The following is a 22,792-nucleotide window of genomic DNA, read 5'->3' on the forward strand; positions in this document are numbered from 1 at the left end:
ACGCTTAGTCTGTTTTTCCAAAAAGCTTCTCCTGTCCAGAATAATCTACGGTATTCCGGACAGTCGATTTAGAATAGTTGTAGATGAACCTTTGACACCTGTGGAACATATAATCTAGACCAAACTAGTTAGTCCAATTATTTGTGTTGGGCAATTCAACCACCAAAATCATTTAGAAAAAGGTTTGACCCTATTTCCCTTTCAATCTCTCCCTTTTTGGTAATTGATGCCAACACAAACCAAAGCAAATATATAAGTGCAGAATTGAACTAGTTTGCATAAGGTAAGTGCAAAGGTTACTTGGAATTAAGCCAATTTACATTTCATAACATATGCATGGATTGCTTTCTTCATTTTAACATTTTGGACCATACTTGCACCACTTGTTTTGTTTTTGCAAATGTTTTGGAAATTCTTTTTCAAAGTCTTTTTGCAAATAGTCAAAGGTATACGAATATGATTTTGAGAAGCATTTTCAAGATTTGAAGTTTTCTCCCCCTGTTTCAAATGTTTTTCCTTTGACTAAACAAAACTCCCCCTCAATGAAATTCTCCTCTTAGAGGTCAATAGGGTTTTAGATATTAATTTTGAAAGAGGTCATACCAATTTGAAATTATATCAAAAATAAGATACCAATTGAAAAACTTCTTTAATACAAATTGAAAGACTACATTTTTGAAATTGGTGGTGGTGCGGTTCTTTTGCTTTGGGCTAATACTTTCTCCCCCTTTGGCATGAATCGCCAAAAACGGATACTAGTGAGTGAAAGATAAGCCCTTCATTACTTTCTCTCCCCCTTTGGCAAACAATATATGAGTGAAGATTATACCAAAGTTGGAGAGCGATGCGGAGTGACGGCAAAGTGGAGATAATTCGATGGAGTGGAGTGGAAGCCTTGTCTTCACCGAAGAACTCCATTTCCCTTTCAATCTATGACTTAGCATGAAATACACTTGAAAACCACATTAGTCATAGCACATGAAAGAGAGATGATCAAAGGTACATAAATGAGTTATGAGTGCAAAACATCAATCAAAATTCCGAGAATCAAGAATATTTAGCTCATGCCTAAGTTTGGTAAATGTTTTCTCATCTAATGGCTTGGTAAAGATATCGGCTAATTGTTCTTTGGTGCTAACATATGCAATCTCGATATCCCCCCTTTGTTGGTGATCCCTTAAAAAGTGATACCGAATGGCTATGTGCTTAGTGCGGCTGTGCTCAACGGGATTATCCGCCATGCGGATTGCACTCTCATTATCACATAGGAGAGGAACTTTGGTCAATTTGTAACCATAGTCCCTAAGGGTTTGCCTCATCCAAAGTAATTGCGCGCAACAATGGCCTGCGGCAATGTTCTCGGCTTCGGCGGTAGAAAGAGCTACATAATTTTGTTTCTTAGAAGCCCAAGACACCAGAGATCTTCCCAAGAACCGACAAGTCCCTGATGTGCTCTTTCTATCAATTTTACACCCTGCCCAATCAGCATCTGAATAACCAATTAAATCAAAAGTGGATCCCTTGGGGTACCAAAGGCCAAACTTAGGAGTATGAACTAAATATCTCAAGATTCGTTTTATGGCCCTAAGGTGAACTTCCTTAGGATCGGCTTGGAATCTTGCACACATGCATACGGAAAGCATAATATCCGGTCGAGATGCACATAAATAAAGTAAAGATCCTATCATCGACCGGTATACCTTTTGATCTACGGATTTACCTCTCGTGTTGAGGTCGAAATGCCCATTAGTTCCCATGGGTGTCTTGATGGGTTTGGCATCCTTCATCCCAAACTTGGTGAGTATGTCTTGAATGTACTTCATTTGGCTGATGAAGGTGCCCTCTTGGAGTTGCTTGACTTGAAATCCTAAGAAATACTTCAACTCCCCCATCATAGACATCTCGAATTTTTGAACCATTATCCTACTAAACTCTTCACAAGTAGATTTGTTAGTAGACCCAAATATGATATCATCAACATAAATTTGGCCTATAAACAAATCATTTGCAATAGTTTTAGTAAAGAGAGTAGGATCGGCATTTCCGACCTTGAAGCCATTAGCGACAAGAAAATCTCTTAGGCATTCATACCATGCTCTTGGGGCTCGCTTGAGCCCATAAAGCGCCTTAGAGAGTTTGTAAACATGGTTAGGGTACTCACTATCTTCAAAGCCGGGAGGTTGCTCAACATAGACCTCTTCCTTGATTGGTCCATTGAGGAAGGCACTTTTCACGTCCATTTGATAAAGCTTAAAGCCATGGTAAGTAGCATAGGCAAGTAATATACGAATTGACTCAAGCCTAGCTACGGGTGCATAGGTTTCAGTGAAATCCAAACCTTCAACTTGTGAATATCCCATGGCCACAAGTCAGGCTTTGTTCCTTGTCACCACACCATGCTCATCTTGTTTGTTGCGGAAGACCCACTTGGTTCCTACAACATTTTGGTTAGGACGTGGAACTAAATGCCATACTTCATTCCTCATGAAGTTGTTGAGTTCCTCTTGCATCGACAACACCCAATCCAAATTTCTTAATGCGTCTTCCACCATGTATGGCTCAATAGAAGACACAAAGGAGTAATGTTCACAAAAATGAGCAACACGAGATCGAGTGGTTACCCCGTTATGAATATCGCCGAGGATGGAGTTCACGGGGTGATCTCGTTGTATTGCTTGGTGGACTCTTGGGTGTGGCGGTCTTGGACCGTCGTCATCTTCCTTGTCTTGATCATTGGCATCTCCCCCTTGATCATTGCCCTCCTCTTGAGGTGGCTCATCTTCTTGATCTTCATTTTCATCCTCTTGAGCTTGATCCTCATCTTGAGTTGGTGGATATGCTTGCATGAAGGAAGATGGTTGATCTTGTGCTTGTGGAGGCTCTTCAGATTCCTTAGGACACACATCCCCAATGGACATGTTCCTTAGCGCGACGCATGGAGCCTCTTCATCATCTAGCTCATCAAGATCAACTTGCTCTACTTGAGAGCCGTTAGTCTCATCAAACACAATGTCACAAGAAACTTCAACTAGTCCAGTGGACTTGTTAAAGACTCTATATGCCCTTGTGTTTGAATCATAACCAAGTAAAAAGCCTTCTACAGCCTTAGGAGCAAATTTAGATTTTCTACCTCTTTTAACAAGAATAAATCATTTGCTACCAAAGACTCTAAAATATGAAACATTGGGCTTTTTACCGGTGAGGAGTTCATATGATGTCTTCTTAAGGATTCGGTGAAGGTAGAGACGGTTGATGGCGTAGCAAGCGGTGTTGATTGCTTCCGCCCAAAACCGGTCCGAAGTCTTGTATTCATCAAGCATGGTCCTCGTCATGTCAAGTAGAGTTCTATTCTTCCTCTCCACTACACCATTTTGTTGTGGGGTGTAGGGAGAAGAAAACTCATGCTTGATGCCCTCATCCTCAAGAAAGCCTTCTATTTGTGAGTTCTTGAACTTCGTCCCGTTGTCGCTTCTAATCCTTTTGATCCTTAAGCCGAACTCATTTTGAGCCCATCTCAAGAATCCCTTTAAGGTCTCTTGGGTTTGAGATTTATCCTGCAAAAAGAACACCCAAGTGAAGCGAGAATAATCATCCACAATTACAAGACAATACTTACTCCCGCCGATGCTTATGTAAGCTATCGGGCCAAATAGGTCCATGTGGAGTAGCTCAAGCGGCCTGTCGGTCGTCATGATGTTCTTGTGTGGATGATGAACACCAACTTGCTTTCCTGCTTGACATGCGCTATAAACCCTGTCTTTCTCAAAATGAACATTTGTTAGTCCTAAAATGTGCTCCCCCTTTAGAAGCTTGTGAAGATTCTTCATCCCAACGTGTGCTAGTCGGCGATGCCAGAGCCAACCCATGTTAGTCTTAGCAATTAAGCAAGTGTCGAGTTCAGCTCTATTAAAATCAACTAAGTATAGCTGACCCTCTAACACTCCCTTAAAAGCTATTGAATCATCACTTCTTCTAAAGACAGTAACACCTACGTCAGTAAATAGACAGTTGTAGCCCATATTGCATAATTGAGAAACAGAAAGCATATTGTAATATAAAGAATCTACAAGAAAAACATTGGAAATAGAATGGTCAGGAGATATAGCAATTTTACCAAGTCCTTTGACCAAATCTTGATTTCCATCCCCGAATGTGATAGCTCTTTGGGGATCATGGTTTTTCTCGTAGGAGGAGAACATCCTTTTCTCCCCAGTCATGTGGTTTGTGCACCCGCTATCAATGATCCAACTTGAGCCCCCGGATGCATAAACCTACAAAACAAGTTTAGGCCTTGTTCTTAGGTACCCAAACGATCTTGGGTCCTTTCACATTAGAAACAAGCACCTTGGGAACCCAAACACAAGTCTTTGATCCCTTGTGTTTGGCCCCAACATATTTGGCAACTACTTTGCCTGATTTGTTAGTAAGCACATAAGAAGCATAAAAAGTCTTAAATGAAATTTTAGTTTCATTTGATGCTATAGGAGATTTCTTTTTAGGTAATTTAACATGGGTTGATTGCCTAGAGCTAGATGCCTCACTTTTATACATAAAAGCATGATTAGAGCCAGAGTGAGACTTCCTAGAGTGAATTCTCCTAATTTTGTGTTCGTGATAACCGACAGGGTATAAAATGTAACCCTCGTTATCCTGAACCATGGAAGCCTTGCCCTTAACAAAGTTGGACAATTTCTTAGAGGCATTGAGTTTGACATTGCCTCCCTGTTGGAAGCCAATGCCATCCTTAATGCCAGGGCGTCTCCCACTATAAAGCATACTACGAGCAAATTTAAATTTTTCATTCTCTAATTCATACTCGGCAATTTTAGCATCTAATTTTGCTATATGATCATTTTGTTGTTTAATCATAGCAATGTGATCATGAATAGCATCAATATTAACATCTCTACATCTAGTGCAAATAGTAACATGCTCAACGGTAGATGTAGAGGGTTTGCAAGTATTTAATTCAACAATCTTAGCATGTAAAATAGCGTTCTCATCTCTAAGATTGGAAATAGAAACATTGCAAACATTTAAATCTTTAGCCTTAGCAATTAATTTTTCATTCTCAATTTTAAGGCTAGAGAGAGATGCATTCAATTTGTCAATCTTAGCAATCAAATTAGCATTATCATTTCTAAGGTTGACAAGAGAATCATCACTAACATTTAATTTCTCAACCTTAGCAATCAATTTATCATTTTCAAATCTAAGGTTGAAAATAGTGTCATGGCAAGTGCTTAGCTCACTAGTTAATTTTTCACATTTTTCTATCTCCTGAGCATAAGCATTTTTAACTTTAACATGTTTTTTTTATTTTCTTTAATAAGGAAATCCTCTTGGCTATCCAAGAGTTCATCCTTCTCATGAATGGCACTAATTAATTCATTTAATTTTTCCTTTTGTTGCATGTTTAAGTTGGCAAAAAGGGTGAGCAAGTTATCCTCATCATCACTAGAATTTTCCTCATCACTAGAAGTTGCATACTTGGTGGAGGATCTAGATTTTCCCTTCTTTTTGCCGTCCCTTGCCATGAGGCACTTGTGGCCGACGTTGGGGAAGAGAAGCCCTTTGGTGACGGTGATGTTTGCGGCGTCCTCGTCGGAGGAGGAGTCGGTGGAGCTCTCGTCGGAGTCCCACTCCCGGCAAACATGGGCATCGCCGTCTTTCTTCTTGTAATATTTCTTCTTTTCTCTTCTCTTTCCCTTCTTGTCGTCGCCCCTGTCACTATCACTAGATAATGGACATTTAGCAATGAAATGACCGGGCTTACCACACTTGTAGCACACCTTCTTGGAACGAGGCTTGTAATCTCTCTCCTTCCTTTGCTTGAGGATTTTGCGAAAGCTTTTGATGATTAAAGCCATCTCCTCGTTGTCGAGCTTGGAGGCGTCGATGGGAAGCCTACTTGGTGTAGACTCTTCCTTCTTCTCCTCCGTCGCTTTGAAGGCGACAGGTTGCACCTCGGGTGTGGAGGTGGCGCCTCACTCAATGATTTGTTTGGAGCCTTTGATCATGAGTTCAAAGCTCACAAACTTCCCTATCACTTCCTCGGGAGACATTAGTTTATATCTTGGATCACCACGAATTAATTGAACTTGAGTAGGATTAAGAAAAACGAGTGATCTAAGAATAACATTGACCATTTCATGGTCATCCCATTTGGTGCTCCCGAGGTTGCGCACTTGGTTCACCAAGGTTTTGAGCCGGTTGTACATGGCTTGTGGCTCCTCTCCTCGGTGAAGCATGAAGCGACCGAGCTCCCCCTCGATCGTTTCCCGCTTGGTGATCTTGGTCACCTCATCTCCTTCGTGCGCGGTCTTGAGCACGTCCCAAATCTCTTTGGCACTCTTCAACCCTTGCACCTTATTATACTCCTCTCGACTTAGAGAGGCGAGGAGTATAGTAGTGGCTTGGGAGTTGAAGTGTTGGATTTGTTCGACCTCCTCCGAATCATAATCCTTGTCCCCCTTCTTTGGTACCTGCGCTCCATAATCAACAATATCCCATATGCTTTTGTGGAGTGAGGTTAGGTGATGCCTCATTTTATCACTCCACATAGAATAATCTTCACCTTTAAACATAGGTGGTTTTCCCAATGGGACGGAAAGTAATGGAGTACGTTTTGAAATACGAGGATAGCGAAGAGGCATCTTACTATACTTCTTGTGCTCATGGCGTTTAGAAGTGACGGATGCCGATTCCGAGCCGGAGGTGAAGGGTGACGAAGAGTCGGTATCGTAGTAGACCACTTTCTTCATCTTCTTCTTCTTCTTGTCACTCTTCCGTTGGGACTTGATGGAGGAAGAGGATTCCTCCTTGTGCTTGTGGGAGGACTCCCTTGAATGCGTTCTCCCCAAGCTTGCAGACTTGTTGCCGGTCCCGATCTCCCTCATGGCGGATGCTCCCGACATCACTTCGAGCGGTTAGGCTCTAATGAAGTACTGGGCTTCGATACCAATTGAAAGTCGCCTAGAGGGGGGTGAATAGGCAAATCTAAAATTTATAAACTTTAAGCGCAACTACAAGTCGGGGTTAGCGTTAGAAATAAAAGCGAGTCCAAAAGAGAGGGCGAAAACAAATCACAAGCAAATGAAGAGTGTGACACGATGATTTGTTTTACTGAGGTTCGGTTCTTGCAAACCTACTCCCCGTTGAGGTGGTCACAAAGACCGGGTCTCTTTCAACCCTTTCCCTCTCTCAAACGATCACCTAGACCGAGTGAGCTTTCTTCTTAATCAAACGGGTCACTCAGACCCCTCACAAGGATCACCACAACTTGGTGTCTCTTGCTTTGATTACAAGTCACTTGAGAATAAGAATGGTAAGGAAGAAAGCACGATTGCGAAAGCCAAGCAACAAGAGCGACAAATATCACACGGATCACTCTCTTTCTCAAGTCACTAATCACTAATGATCACTTGTCTAATTTGTGGAACTTGGAGAGATTAAAGCTTTGATTGTGTCTTGGAATGGATTGCTAGCTCTTGTATTGAATGTAGAGGATTGGAATGCTTGGGTGTCATGAATGGAGGTGGTTGGGGTTGTATTTATAGCCACCAACCACTTCCTAGCCGTTGCTCCAATTCTGCCGACCGCGGACGGTCCGCGCCCCTGGTCCGGACGGTCCGCCCCTGTACATCAACGGCTGAAATCGCAACGATCAGCAGTAACGACTATATCAACGGCTATAATGCATTAAATGCGTCGTTAGATGTCAGATAAAGGCAGTCGCGGACGGTCCGGTCGTGCACCCCGGACGGTCCGCGAGGATGCTATAATTCATTTTACCGAACCCGTCACCTTCGGGTTTTTCGGTTCCTCACCTACCGGACGGTCCGCGCCTGAGGCTGGACGGTCCACGCGTGGTCTTGGACGGTGCTTGCTTTCCCTCCGGACGGTCCGTAGTGTAGACTTGGGTTTTTGCATTGGTTCTGTCCGAGGGTCATCCTGGTGTCGCGGACGGTCCGCCGCAAGGGCCCAGACGGTCCGCGCTTGGTCTGTTTTTCCAAAAAGCTTCTCCTGTCCAGAATAATCTACGGTATTTCGGACAATCGATTTAGAATAGTTGTAGATGAACCTTTGGCACCTGTGGAACATATAATCTAGACCAAACTAGTTAGTCCAATTATTTGTGTTGGGCAATTCAACCACCAAAATCATTTAGAAAAAGGTTTGACCCTATTTCCCTTTCAATCTCCCCCTTTTTGGTGATTGATGCCAACACAAACCAAAGCAAATATATAAGTGCAGAATTGAACTAGTTTGCATAAGATAAGTGCAAAGGTTACTTGGAATTAAATCAATTTACATTTCATAACATATGCATGGATTGCTTTCTTCATTTTAACATTTTGGACCATGCTTGCACCACTTGTTTTGTTTTTGCAAATGTTTTGGAAATTATTTTTCAAAGTCTTTTTGCAAATAGTCAAAGGTATACAAATATGATTTTGAGAAGCATTTTCAAGATTTGAAGTTTTCTCCCCCTGTTTCAAATGCTTTTCCTTTGACTAAACAAAACCCCCCCTCAATGAAATTCTCCTCTTAGAGTTCAAGAGGGTTTTAGATATTAATTTTGAAAGAGGTCATACCAATTTGAAATTATATAAAAAATAAGATACCAATTGAAAAACTTCTTTAATACAAATTGAAAGACTACATTTTTGAAATTGGTGGTGGTGCGGTCCTTTTGCTTTGGGCTAATACTTTCTCCCCCTTTGGCATGAATCGCCAAAAATAGATACTAGTGAGTGAAAGATAAGCCCTTCATTACTTTCTCTCCCCTTTGGCAAACAATATATGAGTGAAGATTATACCAAAGTTGGAGAGCGATGCGGAGTGACGGCGAAGTGGAGATAATTCGATGGAGTGGAGTGGAAGCCTTGTCTTCGTCGAAGAACTCCATTTCCCTTTCAATCTATGACTCAGCATGAAATACACTTGAAAACCACATTAGTCATAGCACATGAAAGAGAGATGATCAAAGGTACATAAATGAGTTATGAGTGCAAAACATCAATCAAAATTCCGAGAATCAAGAATATTTAGCTCATGCCTAAGTTTGGTAAATGTTTTCTCATCTAATGGCTTGGTAAAGATATCGGCTAATTGTTCTTTGGTGCTAACATATGCAATCTCGATATCCCCTTTGTTGGTGATCCCTTAAAAAGTGATACCGGATAATCTACGGTATTCCGGACAGTCGATTTAGAATAGTTGTAGAGGAACCTTTGGCACCTGTGAAACATATAATCTAGACCAAACTAGTTAGTCCAATTATTTGTGTTGGGCAATTCAACCACCAAAATCATTTAGAAAAAGGTTTGACCCTATTTCCCTTTTTCGTCCTCTCCTAGTACCCAAGCATCACAAGTGACCACTACAATTCCGAGACTCCGCGACCACACTGTTCAATGATTTAAGAGAGATTCGAGCGCATTTTCGAGCTGTTACTGTGTCGTTGCGCTCTTGTCTTTGCTTTTTTGTGTATGTTATTGCTGTGTTGTGTACTTCTGTGTGTTATTACCCACTCCCTTACTCTGATTATGATTGTGATTATATTGTGTAGGGCGTGAGAGACTCCAGCTTGTGGAGATTCCTCAAAAACGGAATCAAAGTATAGAGAAGAATATCGTGACACTCAAGTTTGATCTTTGGATCACTTGAGAGGGGTTAAGTGCAACCCTTGACTAAAGGAGGTTACTACAACGTGGAGTAGGCTTTGGCCAAACCACAGAAAAATTGTCGTGTGTATTGTCTACTTTACTTTACTGTGATTTCTGTCTTCCTTAGCACTTATACTTCACTTACATATTGCTCCTAGTTTAATACACATCTCAAGAGAGCAATCAAGTGAAGAGTCTATTTTTCTCTCTTTTTGTCATTCGAACTTGGTTTTAATTTATACTAATATCTTTTATAGACCAAGTTTGTGTTGTTTAAAGTAAGTTTTGTAGGATCATCTATTCACTCCCTCTAGGTGCTCTCAATCGCTCACTCGCTCAGCCAACCAATCATAGCTTTTCTGCATCGCGTGACCTACGACCATCAAAAATAGGTAACCAAACACGCCCTATTTGAATTGTTGTCCCTTAGTTCTGAATTAACAAAGACTATTAAACACACATTTTCACGTAGGAATTTGACTATTTACCTTTTAAAGTATAATGCATTCCAAACGGGAGGAAATAACATTTTGCCATCCTTATGGTATAAGGTCATCTCCAGCAGCTTACATATTCTCATATCTATATTCAAACTCTACTCTATGAACGGTGTAGTCTACAATACAAAATAGTGTTAGTGTTTTGGTGACTATGAATGTGTTTGTTTCCCTTCTAGATTATATAAGTTAAATTATGGTGTGAGGATAGGAGGGTAAAATATCACTTAGGGACTACAAATATGCTAAAAAAGCTAGTGATGGGTAGCTTATTTCAGCTTATTTGTGTTACCAGAGCGATATTTTACTCTCCAACCCTTCCATCAATAATCCAACTTATATAATCTAAAAGGTAAACAAACAAGACCTATATGAGTGAATTATTAGACATGGTCTTAATGGCATATAAAATGTTATATGCCAATGACTCCCTCATATACTATTCCAAACTCTGCTATATACAAACAATATTTCAGTCAGCTGATCATAGCCTAATAAAAGTAGCACAATTTTTCAATTGGTCCACCGTTCCATTCTCAGAAACATATCCGGTACACATAAGACTTTGGTGCACATGAACTAACAAAGTTTATAAAAAATATGAAAAAAATTTATACATATTTTTCCATCCTACTCCACTTATACAAAATTTTAAGTTTAAATTCGTTATATTTTAGTTGTAATGAAAAAGAGAACATTTTAGCTAATTTTCTAATTTAAATTTATCTGGCATTTTATCTTTTTTTATTACAGCTAAAGCTAAAATATAACGAATTTAAACTTAAAAATTTTATATATAATTAAAATTGGATGAAAAAATATGTATAATGTTTTCAGAATGATTTATAAACTTTGTTAGCATCCTCTATGCATCAAGTCTCATGTGCACGCCTCCATTAGCCTCGCATTGACGCGGTCCGCAACTCCTCTAAACCCTTCCTCTCCCTCCGGCGCCGGCGCCGACATGGCCATCCACTACCTCCTCCGCCGCGGGGTCTCCGGTGGCTCACTGCTCCACCCTATCCGCGGTCTCTTCCTCGCCTCCAAGGTACCTGCGGCTTCTCCCCTCGTCCTCACCCACTGCCCTCGCCGTCACACCGGTCCTTGATTTCGTGCGTCCTGTCTGCTTCTTTCCTGGCGGCGCAGGAGCTTGGGAGGCGTCCGTTGGGCTCTGCGGCGGCGGGAGACGCAGCGGCCGAGCTGAGGGGCGCGCGGGAGGACGTCAGGCAGCTGCTCAAGGCCACCTCCTGCCATCCCATCCTGGTAGGTAGTTCTTTCTCCTCATGCTGAGGCTCCCTGCGGTTGGAGCAGACAAGTGACTCTACTGTGGGGTCTCGTTTATTCATCATTTCATCTAACGACCCAGAGTTTATGCATCTCTACAAAGTTTCTCTCATGTCTCGTGCAACTGAAGAACTAATACTCCGCAGCCTTTTGTAATGGTAACTTAGGAACTTGTACAATTTAGTTGGTCGTTTGTTTACTCAGCTGACCACGACAGAATTAGGTTTGGGAGATGTGTTAGTGCCCCGGATGCACTGTTTCTCTTTGTTTATGCTAGATCAAGTTTGGTTTTTTTTTGCTTTACTGCTTTCCTCTTCACGATCCAGCATTAGCTGGTTCAGCCTCGGGGTTGCTTTGCTTAGGTATTATATTTTCGTTCAGGTTCGATTAGGTTGGCATGATGCTGGTACATATGACAAGAACATTACCGAGTGGCCCAAGTGTGGTGGAGCTAATGGTAGCTTGAGATTCGAAGTCGAGTTGAAGCATGGGGCCAATGCTGGTAACACTCATCTCATCTTATCATCTGTAACTTCATGAAGTGGTGCTGCTCAACATTTTGTTTCATGACAGGTCTTGTGAATGCTCTGAAGCTGATCCAACCTATCAAGGACAAGTTTTCAGGTGTTACCTATGCAGATCTGTTTCAGCTTGCCAGCGCCACAGCCATTGAGGTCCCTTAAAATCGCTCCAGCTTGCTGATTAAGTGATGGTCATTCATAAATTGCTTGTTTTTAATGATGACTGCCTGACTGGTTCTTGTGGTTTCTTTCATTTCAGGAAGCAGGTGGCCCCAAAATTCCTATGATCTATGGAAGAGTTGATGTTATTGCCCCCGAACAATGCCCACCAGAGGGGAGGCTTCCTGGTCAGTAATTATGATTTTTTGATTGATCTGAACTCATATGCCAATTTTGGTTGAGTCAGACACAGACTCAGAATCCAGAACCTAGAACATAGGGTTGTTCCTTTAGTTTGCTTTGATGTTAATCCAAGCATACTGTTGCAATCATTGCTTAGTGATTGAAACATCGAATAGCTATCTTATTCATTAACCTTGTATGGTTGTGCTCAGGGTTCTACCACATAGCAAACTTGCAGCTAACTCCCTGATTAAAAATTGATAAACTCTCTCTTATCAAATCATTATCATATAGATGAATTGTATTTACTAGCTTAGTTGTTCATGAAAGTTTAGCATGTCAGTACACTGACAGTCTTCAACAGATTAGTAATACCAAAGTTCATGATTCTTGTCACATAAAAAATACTTTGTCCTGGTCCTGGACATCATCCAGATATCCACTTTATACTAAGACTGATCCTATCAGATTTATGGTACCTAATGTTTATTTGTCTGCAAGATGCAAATTTGGCACACAAAAAATTAAAATACAAACAAAACACGGATGCAATATTGCAAGTAGAGGATGTAAATACAGCATATACTTCCTGGATAACTTTTAATGGTACCTCTTTCCATTTCACTAGTTTTTGTTAGGGTATTTGTAGTGCCTCCAAATTCAGCTATTAAGATGGTTTCATGGTTAAAACAACGACAATAAAGCCTTTTAGTCCCAAGTAAGTTGGCTAGGTTAGACCGCTAGAGTTGAATTCAATAGAAACCACAAGTCAAGGTTCAGGCTTATGAATTATTGTTTTCTATGTACCCCAATTCAAGCCTAAATCTTTGGGTATATTACATTCTTTCAAGTCCCCTTTTGATGTTAACTTTGGTTTTTCTCTGCCTCTCTTTTCATTGCTATCATGCCTTAGGATCCCACTACGCACTGATGGCCCTAAAGGTCTCTGTTGGACATTTTCAAACCATCTTAACCAGTGTTGGACAAGCTTTTCTTCGATTGGTGCTACCCTAGCCTATTATGCATATCATCGTCCCAGACTTGATCTCTTCTTGTATGACCACAAATCCAACGCAATAACAAACTCGATCAACCGGCCAAAAAAATCCAAGACTTACTCTCCCTCCTGATTTCTACTACCATATCCCAAACCTTCATGAACCGCCTCAAAACCTGCACTTGTTACACCTACATGTCCATTGAGATTTCCTCCTATGAAAAGCTTCTTACTAATAGGTGTAGCTCTAACCATGGCATTTAAGTCTTCCTAGAAAAGTCTCTTGGCACTCTCACCGTGGCCTCTTTGGAGGCATACACGCTAATTATGTTCAAAACCAAATCACTCATGACAAGTTTGACTAAGATAATCCTAGCTTCTTGCCTTCTCATATCTACCACATCGTTCTTGAGGCTCTTATCAATCAAAACTCCCTGCTTCATTTCTATTCGTAGCTGTCTCTATGTACCAAAGCTTGATCTGATATTGTTAACTTCTTTCCTCTTTTGACCCTAGTCTCTTGGACGTATATGATATTTACATGCCTCCTAGTCGTTACCTGAACTAAGTCCCTTAACTTACCTATAAGGGACACTAGATTCCAACTACCTAAACAAATTCTAGTTGGTTCGACTAGCTTTCTTACTCTTTACACCCGTTGATGATATGAAATGAAGACCCTTGCACATTTTCACTACACCTAGACGCTGATGTAGCATGCCACTAAGAAAGTAGTGATCCAATCCTTTATCACTTGATACTGTGTCCAGATCGCGACACGACACATCACCAAGGGGCTGTAGACCCGGGTCTTGCCCATTTAACACCATTACCATGGTTTCGATATGGCACATCGCTAAGAGGGTTACGCCCCAACAAATTTCTTTTGAGTTTCATCTCCATTAGAATGACTAGGTTTAACGTTGGCTCACCAAGCCTATCGTAGTCCTCCTCCTTTATTAATCTTAGGATTTGTTATGTTGAGACAACATAGGTGGAGTTGGTTTCATGGTTAGAGCAAATTAATCTATATTCTTTTGGAATTTAATTAGTAAGATGTGAAGGATAGAAACGAGCTGATGTCATAGAACAATGTTAAGTGATCTATAAAGCATAAGTCTTTTTAAAGAATTACCTTTGTGGGATCTACAGTTGTCAAATCAAATGACTAACATGCAGAGTGCACAAGATAAACTGTTTCAAGTTCCTGCATCCTAAAATGCAACAAAGTGTTGAGAAGCAGTACTACCTAGAATAGAATCATGTTCATACAGTTTTGTTTTGATCATAGAATTAAAAAGTCACTGCACATTATCTTCCTAAGCATTGCAATGATTTCAAGCACCCCTTCCCAGTGGTTTCTGATTGATCTCTTCCTATGCCATGTAATTATATTAAGTTTGACAGTTCAATATTCTCTACTGCTTGCTTCTTTGATGTGCCAGTGCATTATTTATATACAGAAGATTTTATTCCAGGGTTACTCATATTTCTATTTTTTTTCGCCCATTCAGCTGCTGGCCCACCTTCACCCGCGGAACATTTGCGTGAAGTATTCTACAGAATGGGCCTGAACGACAAGGTGTAAACAGAATGCTGTGTTTAAATTAGACTATGCATAATTCTGAATTTGCTAGTCACAACTATTTTGTGCTCTGTAGGAAATCGTTGCACTGTCAGGAGCTCATACACTTGGACGTGCAAGACCAGAGCGTAGTGGCTGGGGTAAATCAGAAACAAAGTACACTGTGCGTAACCTACAGCTTTAATCAAATGTTGTCCTTTTTTTCAATTCTTGCATTTGCATGTCCACCCTTCATAATCTACTTATTATATTAGGCAGTAAAATGTGAGTGTAACCTATATTTTCTGGCCGTGCTTGACTGCTACTCGTTTGTTTGTCCTACTGATTCGTCCTTGCTTATATGCTTGCTGCATGGACACCATATTTGATTACTTGTCGTGCTGATATCTGATAAAACATTCTTCTGTACTGTGCCCTGCGAAATTGCTTTTCAGTTTTCACTATATTGTGGTGTGTCTGCTAGCTTTTCCCTCTATGAATCTTAGTTCTATTTTCCCCACTATTATTCTTGTAAAGATGCTCTTTGTGCGATTGGTACAGTATTAGCACCTAGACATTCAGTGCTGTTTGCTAAATGGTGCTGAGAGTGGTCAGTGGTGTTATCACAGTATCACACTCATTTGTTAATTGTTCTTTTGTTTGATATGCCAGAAAGATGGGCCTGGTGCACCTGGGGGACAATCTTGGACATCTCATTGGCTCAAGTTTGACAACAGCTATTTCAAGGTATTGTCGCTATAGGATTACCTTCGAAGGCTTCAGCCATGTAGGTTTATAACAAAAACATGATCATAACAATTCAGGCTATCGAAGAAAGACGAGATGATCACCTCCTAGTTCTGCCTACTGATGCTGTGCTGTTTGAGGATTCCTCATTCAAGGTTAGTGAAGGGTTCTCATGTTGCAAAAAACTGAACATGTCTGTTTTTTCTCTGGACCAAGTCTCATGATGACTTTTCATACTTGGAGATCTATGCTACAAAATATGCCAAGGATCAGGACACATTTTTCGAGGACTACGCTGAAGCTCATGCCAAATTGAGCAATCTTGGGGCAAAGTTTGACCCGCCAAAGGTAAATGGAATCAGGGCACTTTCCATTCTGAGAGGTAGAAAATAACTATGTTCTCAGGTCGTGTAACGTGCTTTTAATTGAAATGTCTGCAGGGTATCTCACTCGAGTAGTTGTGGATGGAGGTGACTGAACAGGAAGGGTCATGTTTCTTTGCGTGACCATTTTCGAAGGTTGGCAAGGAAAAGTTATTGGGGTTGAATGATAGCTCCACAAATTGGATTCACCGATTAAAGGATTTTTTTCTTAGCGTGCCCTGTTTTTTTAGTAGTATCCTACACTATGAATAAAGCAACACCTGTCATTTCAAGATAAATATTTGTTACACTAACTAACTGAAAGCATCCGAATCCTAAGTGGTTTCGGTGATTAATGACGACATAAGATCGTTATAACTAACTTATGCTTTATTGAGTCCATTTAAGTTAGGTCACAATAATAATGATTATTTGGTCAATTAAGGTTTTTTATGCCTCCAGGTATGGATTTCATTTCGGTTTTCAAAGTATGGATAACAAGGTTGAAGATACACTAGTTTTAAGCGCCAATTAAAGTTGAAAGACACTTAGGTCCCGTTTGTTTTCTTTCATTCATTGAGGAATTGGAATCTTACTAATAGAATAGGCTATTTTTTTTAAAATGTGATATTCCATCACTTTTCAAAGTTATCATATAAGTCTATCTCAAATTCATGGGGTGAGAGATGGAAATTGATTCTATAGATTTATATGCTATTTTCCCGATGTACAACTTATAGCACACTCTTCTACTTGCTTCGCTATAACGTAAATGTAGTATATAACTATCTCATATGATTTAGAGTAATATACAAATATATTATATATATAAATATATGAACTTAATTAGTTTTATCTAAATTATAATTATTAAAATGGAATTCAATTTCAACGAAACAAACGGGGCCTTAGAGTAATTTAATACTTTGTTTTTTCTTTGATCGTACTACAAAGGAGTATGAACTAGTAGGTTGACCTAAATAAATCTAAATTGTTAGGTGTGGTGTACACGGGTTATGTTGAGCTCTATGTAGCTTAGATGAGAGACAGTTTTTAAAATTGGAAGTGTTTTAGGAGAGTTTGTAGGCTTCGGACCTTTAGTAATAGGGCCATTGGACCGATAGTTATAGTTTGTCGTCTACACATGGAATATTAGTGAAGGCATCATTGTCAGGCCCTATGATTAAGATCATCACACCATTGCTCCTGAGCTCGATGGTGTGTGAAAATAGAGTAGAGAAGTTCTGGTAGCGTTAGACTAGTTCGTTAGACCAAATGGTGCAATTGTAGAAGCTATGAATCTTTCTATAGGGGGTTCAAACCTTATAAATAGGGTGACTGTTAGACCATTGAGTTTTGGTCTGACATCTAGAATGTGATCAAAGAGGTCTCGTGAGTGTCAGATTGGTCTAATGAGGGGTCATCGAACCATATGCTCTTACAATACATCTAACAGTTATATCTATCACTGTGAGATTACTATGTCTGTTGTGTCTCATCGGACCAAGGTCGAAGGTCTAATGCTCGAGCATTAGTTGGTTCGACGCCTACTATTTTAGCTAGAGTTAGTGTAACAATTAGTTGATCGGTTGGATTTAGAATACATTCCAACTCATCCATTCTAGCTCTCTTGCTCATTTGATCCGATGAAGAAATCATTTAGAGTGTATGTAAGAGACTTTCCCTAGTGAGGAAACTGGAGTTGGTTATCACGTGATTAGCATCCTTATTAGTGCATTAAGAATAACCGGCGTGCATCACCATTCTCATTAGACTTGAATAGGTCAAGTGAGAGTTTGTGTTTGTTACTCTTGGTGGTCGATATTACCAAGACGGTTTGGTGACAATCGGGAGTTCAATGATCATTCGGAGTGTTTGAGGATGACCCAACTCGAGGTGTACACGGTTGTGGGTGGTTCACCATGTCGAATTGGCAAAAAATCAGCCTATAGAGAGCACTAGGTCTTTGCATAGATCAAGGGGGGAGTGACACCCTTGCGTGGGTACTCCAAAAAGAACTAGTGGAGTGTAGACTCTTTCATACCTCAGAGAAAACATTAAGGTGTTTCTAATTCATACTTTACTTTGAAACAACATGATGTAGAGACTACTGGATCCACTACTATACTTCCATCCCTAGTATCGCCAACCATGGATGACCGACTCACATGTCTATTTAAGCATTTGACTCAATAGTAGTCATAGCTTTCCATAGACATAGAGCAACGCTTGCCATAGACATAGAGCAACAACGCATAGTCACCGAGTAGCAGAGCATGTTAGCCAAGCATCAGTGTTGAGGCATAGAGCAGTGAACAGAGCAGAGACGTCAGGTAGAGACCTAGCAACGACAAACTAATAGTATGCTCATGTTATTTGAGACGATATAGGCTCGATAGGATCAGTTTAAGTAGTCGTTGTTAGCTGATCGTGCATAGAACCTGGCTTACTTCAACACCTATTTCAGTAGTTAGGAGCAGCCATGCCGCCACCACTAGTATACATGGCACCTCCACCTGCCATACAGACTCTAGTGGTTCCAACATTACAGTCTACGGACTTCAGGCCCGAGTTTGTATCAGCACATCTACCTTGTATGCTCGATGACCTTCGACTTCACTACTCCTGTATTGGACCAGTTCGTAGGGTTTGGTAGAGTGACTTCGAATCTACCAATACCTACACTTTAGACTCAGTCAACCATAGTTATTATTGCTACAACACCTCTTGTTCCAACTATAGTGGTTGCTTAGGTTAGGCCATCTCCAGTAGAGTATGGATATGGACGTGCAAAACACGGTTTTGCACTGTAGACTACATTGTTTATAGGGTAAAGTTTAAACTAAGGAGTGGGAAGGTGAGATAAGGAGGCTACTGGAGATAGCCTTATGGAAGTTCCACCTATGGATGCTATCCCTATTGATCTTGTGAGCGTCTGACTGATCTGACAAGGGGTCATCGGACCATACACTCATGCAGTACACTCTAACGACTACATTTGGCATAGTGAGTTCACTATGATCATTGTGCCTCGTCAGACCGAGATTGAGGTTTGATACTTAAGCGTTGGATGGTCTGACGCATGTGATTTCAACTAGAAATAATGGATTGCTAGTTGGTCGGTTTGGGTGTATAAATACACCCGACTCATTTATTCTAGCTCTCTTGACCATTTGATCAACTGAAAAAAAAACTTTTGAACATGAGGAGCAACCTTTGCCTAGTGAGGAACTTGAGAGTTGATAAACACATGATTAGTGGCCTTATTAATGTATTAAAATAGCTAGTGTGTATCCACGCTCCTCACTAGCCTTAGATAGGTCAAGTGAGAGGTCCTGATTATTACTCTTGATGGTCGACATTAACAAGACGGTATGGTTGTAATCAGAAGTTCGATGATCATCTGGAGTGCTTGAGGTGATCTAGCTCATGGTATACATAGTTGTGGATGATTTACTATGTCGAAGTGGCAAAATACTAGCACGTGGAGAACACTTGGTTCTTGCATGAATCGAGAGGGAGCGACATCCATGTGAGGATGCTCCAACGAGAACTAGTGAAAAGTGTCGACACTTTGATACCTCGAAAAACATTGAGGTGTTTCTAATTCTTACTTTATTCTGATTGTTTACTTTTTAGCAATTATATTCTAATATTTATATTGCGCTAGAATTGTTATGATAATATATAATCTAAACTTAGGATGCAAAACTTTTGGTCGTTAGATAGAATCTCTTTCTAAGCATAAAAGTAAAATGAGTTTATTAATATACTTTAATTTAGAGAATGGCAATTCACTCTTTTTTTAACATCTTGACCCTTTTACCGATGTGTACCTTGGTGGTTGTATGGTACTACATTCGGCTTACCAAATGATCATGTTCCCATTGAACCGAAGCAATTTTTGTTCTTCCATGTGATATATTTACCATTTATTATAAATTGTGAAAGTCGCCTAGAGGGGGGGGTGAATAGGCGAAAACTGAAATTTACAAACTTTAAGCACAACTACAAGCCGGGGTTAGCGTTAGAAATAAAACCGAGTCCAAAAGAGAGGGCGAAAACAAATCAACCAAAGAAATAGAGCGGATGACACTGTGATTTGTTTTACCGAGGTTCGGTTCTTGCAAACCTACTCCCCGTTGAGGTGGTCACAAAGACCGGGTCTCTTTCAACCCTTTCCCTCTCTCAAACGGTCACATAGACCGAGTGAGCTTTCTCCTCAATCAAATGGGTCACTTAGACCCCGCAAGGACCACCACACAATTGATGTCTCTTGCTTTGATTACAAGTGTTGGAAGAACAAGAATGGGGAAGAAGAAAGCAATCCAAGCGACAAGAACTCAAATGAACACGAAAATCTCTCTCTCACAAGTCACTAAGTGTTTGGAGTGGTTTTGGACTTTGGAGAGAATTTGATCTCTTGTTTGTGACTTGGAGTGAAGTCCAGAGCTCTTGTACTGAATGCAATATGTTGGAAACTTGGATGCCTTGAATAGAGGTGGTTGGGGGTATTTATAGCCCCAACCACCAAAACAACTGTTGGGGAGGGCTGCTGTCGATGGGCGCACCGGACACTGTCCAGTGCGCCAGCCACGTCACCCAACCATTAGGGTTCTGACGGTTTCGACCGTTGGAGCTCTGACAGCCTGGGCCACCGGACAGTCCGGTGTCACACCGGACAGTCACTGTTCACTGTCCGGTGAGCCTTCTGATGCTGCTCTGACTCTGCTTGAACTATCCACGCACTGTTCATGTTGCAGGCGACCATTGGAGTCGACCGTTGCACTTGGGAGCCATTGCTCCGCTGGCACACCGGACAGTTGAAAGGGAAATGTGCCCTTGGGCCATTTCTAAGTATTTTGGTGATTTAGTGTCCAACACAAGTGCCTAAGTGTTAAATGGTGGACAAAGTACAAATCAAGTATAAAGGTATGTTTCTCAGACTTAGTACATTGTTTTAGAGACTAATGTATTGTGTCTAAGTGCTGGAAACAGGAAAAATCAAGTTGAAATTAAAGATGGCTTTGTTCAGCCAAAGTTAGCTCTGTCTGGGTGCACCGGATAGTGTCCGATGCGCCAGACTGACTCAGGCGAACTTGCTGCTCTCGGGAAGTGATTAACGGCATACGGCTCTAATTCACCGGACTGTCCGGTGTGCACCGGACTGTCCGGTGAGCCAACGGTCGGCCAGGCCAACGGTCGGCCGCGCGATCCGCGCGAGACACGTGGCCGAGCCAAAGGTCGGAAGGGGGCACCGGACAGTGTCCGGTGCGCCAACGGCTCCAAAGCGCCAACGGTCGGCTTCGCCAAAGAAGGAAAGAAATCCGCACCGGACAGTGTCCGGTGGTGCACCGGACTGTCCGGTGCGCCAGGTGACAGAAGGCAAGGAATGCCTTCCTAGAATGCACTCAACGGCTCCTAGCTACCTTGGGGCTATAAAAGGGACCCCTAGGCGCATGGAGGAGTACACCAAGCATTCTCTAAGCATTCCTAAGCACCAAGACTTCGATTCCGCGCATTTGATTCTTTGTGATAGCAACTAGAGCTTCATTTGAGTTGTGAACTCGCCGGGTTGTGTTGTGAGCTCTTGTTGTGACTTGTGTGCGTTTTGGTACTCTGATTTCGTGTCTTGTGTGTGTTGCTCATCCCTCCCTTACTCTGTTCTTCTTTGTGAACATCAAAGTGTAAGGGCGAGAGGCTCCAAGTTGTGGAGATTCCTCGCAAGCGGGGTATAGTAAAGTGAAAGCAAAACACCATGGTATTCAAGTGGGTCTTTGGACCGCTTGAAAGGGGTTGATTGCAATCCTCGTCCGTTGGGACGCCACAACGTGGAGTAGGCAATTGTTGGACTTGGCCGAACCATGAGATAAACCACTGTGCCATCTCTGTGTTGATCTCTTTGTGGTTATCGTGTTGTGCAAATTCTCCTCTCTAGTCACTTGGCTTATTCGTGCTAACTCCTAATCAAGTTTTGTGGATTAAGTTTCAAGTTTTTACAGGATCACCTATTCACCCCCCCTCTGGGTGCTCTCAATTGGTATCAGAGCCGTTCTCTTTAAGAAAGGGACTAACCGCCCGAAGAGATGGATCCTAGGGGCAAGGGGATGGTGGTCAACGATAAGGAGAAGGAGTCCTTTGTCAATGATCCAAAGGAGGACAAGCCTACTGACTCGGGCTCGAGCCACAAAAGAAAAGATGGGAAGAAAAAGAAAACAAGGCGCATCAAAGAGATAGTCTACTACGACAGCGACGAATCCTCTTCTTCCCAAAAGGACGACGACAACGACTATGAGAAAAAGAAGACGGTTAATTCAAACTTCTCTTTTGATTATTCTCGTATTCCTCAAAGTACCAATGCTCATTTACTCTCCATTCCACTTGGTAAACCTCATTTTGATGGAGAGGACTACAGATTTTGGAGTCACAAAATGTGTAGTCACTTGTTCTCTCTCCATCCTAGTATATGGGAGATAGTAGAGAGTGGAATGAAATTTGATAGCTCAGATAGTCCTTTGTTTATCAATGAACAGATTCATAAAAATGCACAAGCTACTACTGTGTTGTTAGCCTCATTGTGCAGAGACGAGTACCATAAGGTGAGCGGCTTGGACAATGCCAAGCAGATCTGGGACACCCTCAAGATCTCACATGAGGGGAACGACGTCACCATGCTCACCAAGATGGAGTTGGTGGAAGGCGAACTCGGGAGATTCGCGATGATAAGAGGGGAGGAGCCAACCCAGACGTACAACAGGCTAAAGACCCTCGTCAACAAGATAAGGAGCTATGGAAGCACGCGATGGA

General features: G+C 41.4%; 1 protein-coding gene across 1 annotated transcript; it reads left to right on the forward strand.

Annotated features, from left to right (window-relative positions):
- Positions 1-11,051: 11,051 nt before the first annotated feature.
- On the forward strand, positions 11,052-16,402 carry LOC100193740 (L-ascorbate peroxidase S chloroplastic/mitochondrial). The gene is made up of 11 exons (NM_001358874.1): positions 11,052-11,216; positions 11,315-11,431; positions 11,834-11,954; positions 12,026-12,126; positions 12,233-12,320; positions 14,827-14,894; positions 14,974-15,060; positions 15,549-15,623; positions 15,701-15,778; positions 15,867-15,971; positions 16,064-16,402. Exons 1-11 carry the CDS (start codon positions 11,133-11,135, stop codon positions 16,079-16,081), a joined length of 942 nt encoding a protein of 313 aa, NP_001345803.1. The 5' UTR covers positions 11,052-11,132; the 3' UTR covers positions 16,082-16,402.
- Positions 16,403-22,792: the final 6,390 nt, after the last annotated feature.

The sequence above is a fragment of the Zea mays genome, chromosome 10 (assembly GCF_902167145.1).
Source record: "Zea mays cultivar B73 chromosome 10, Zm-B73-REFERENCE-NAM-5.0, whole genome shotgun sequence".
Classification (NCBI taxonomy): domain Eukaryota; kingdom Viridiplantae; phylum Streptophyta; class Magnoliopsida; order Poales; family Poaceae; genus Zea; species Zea mays.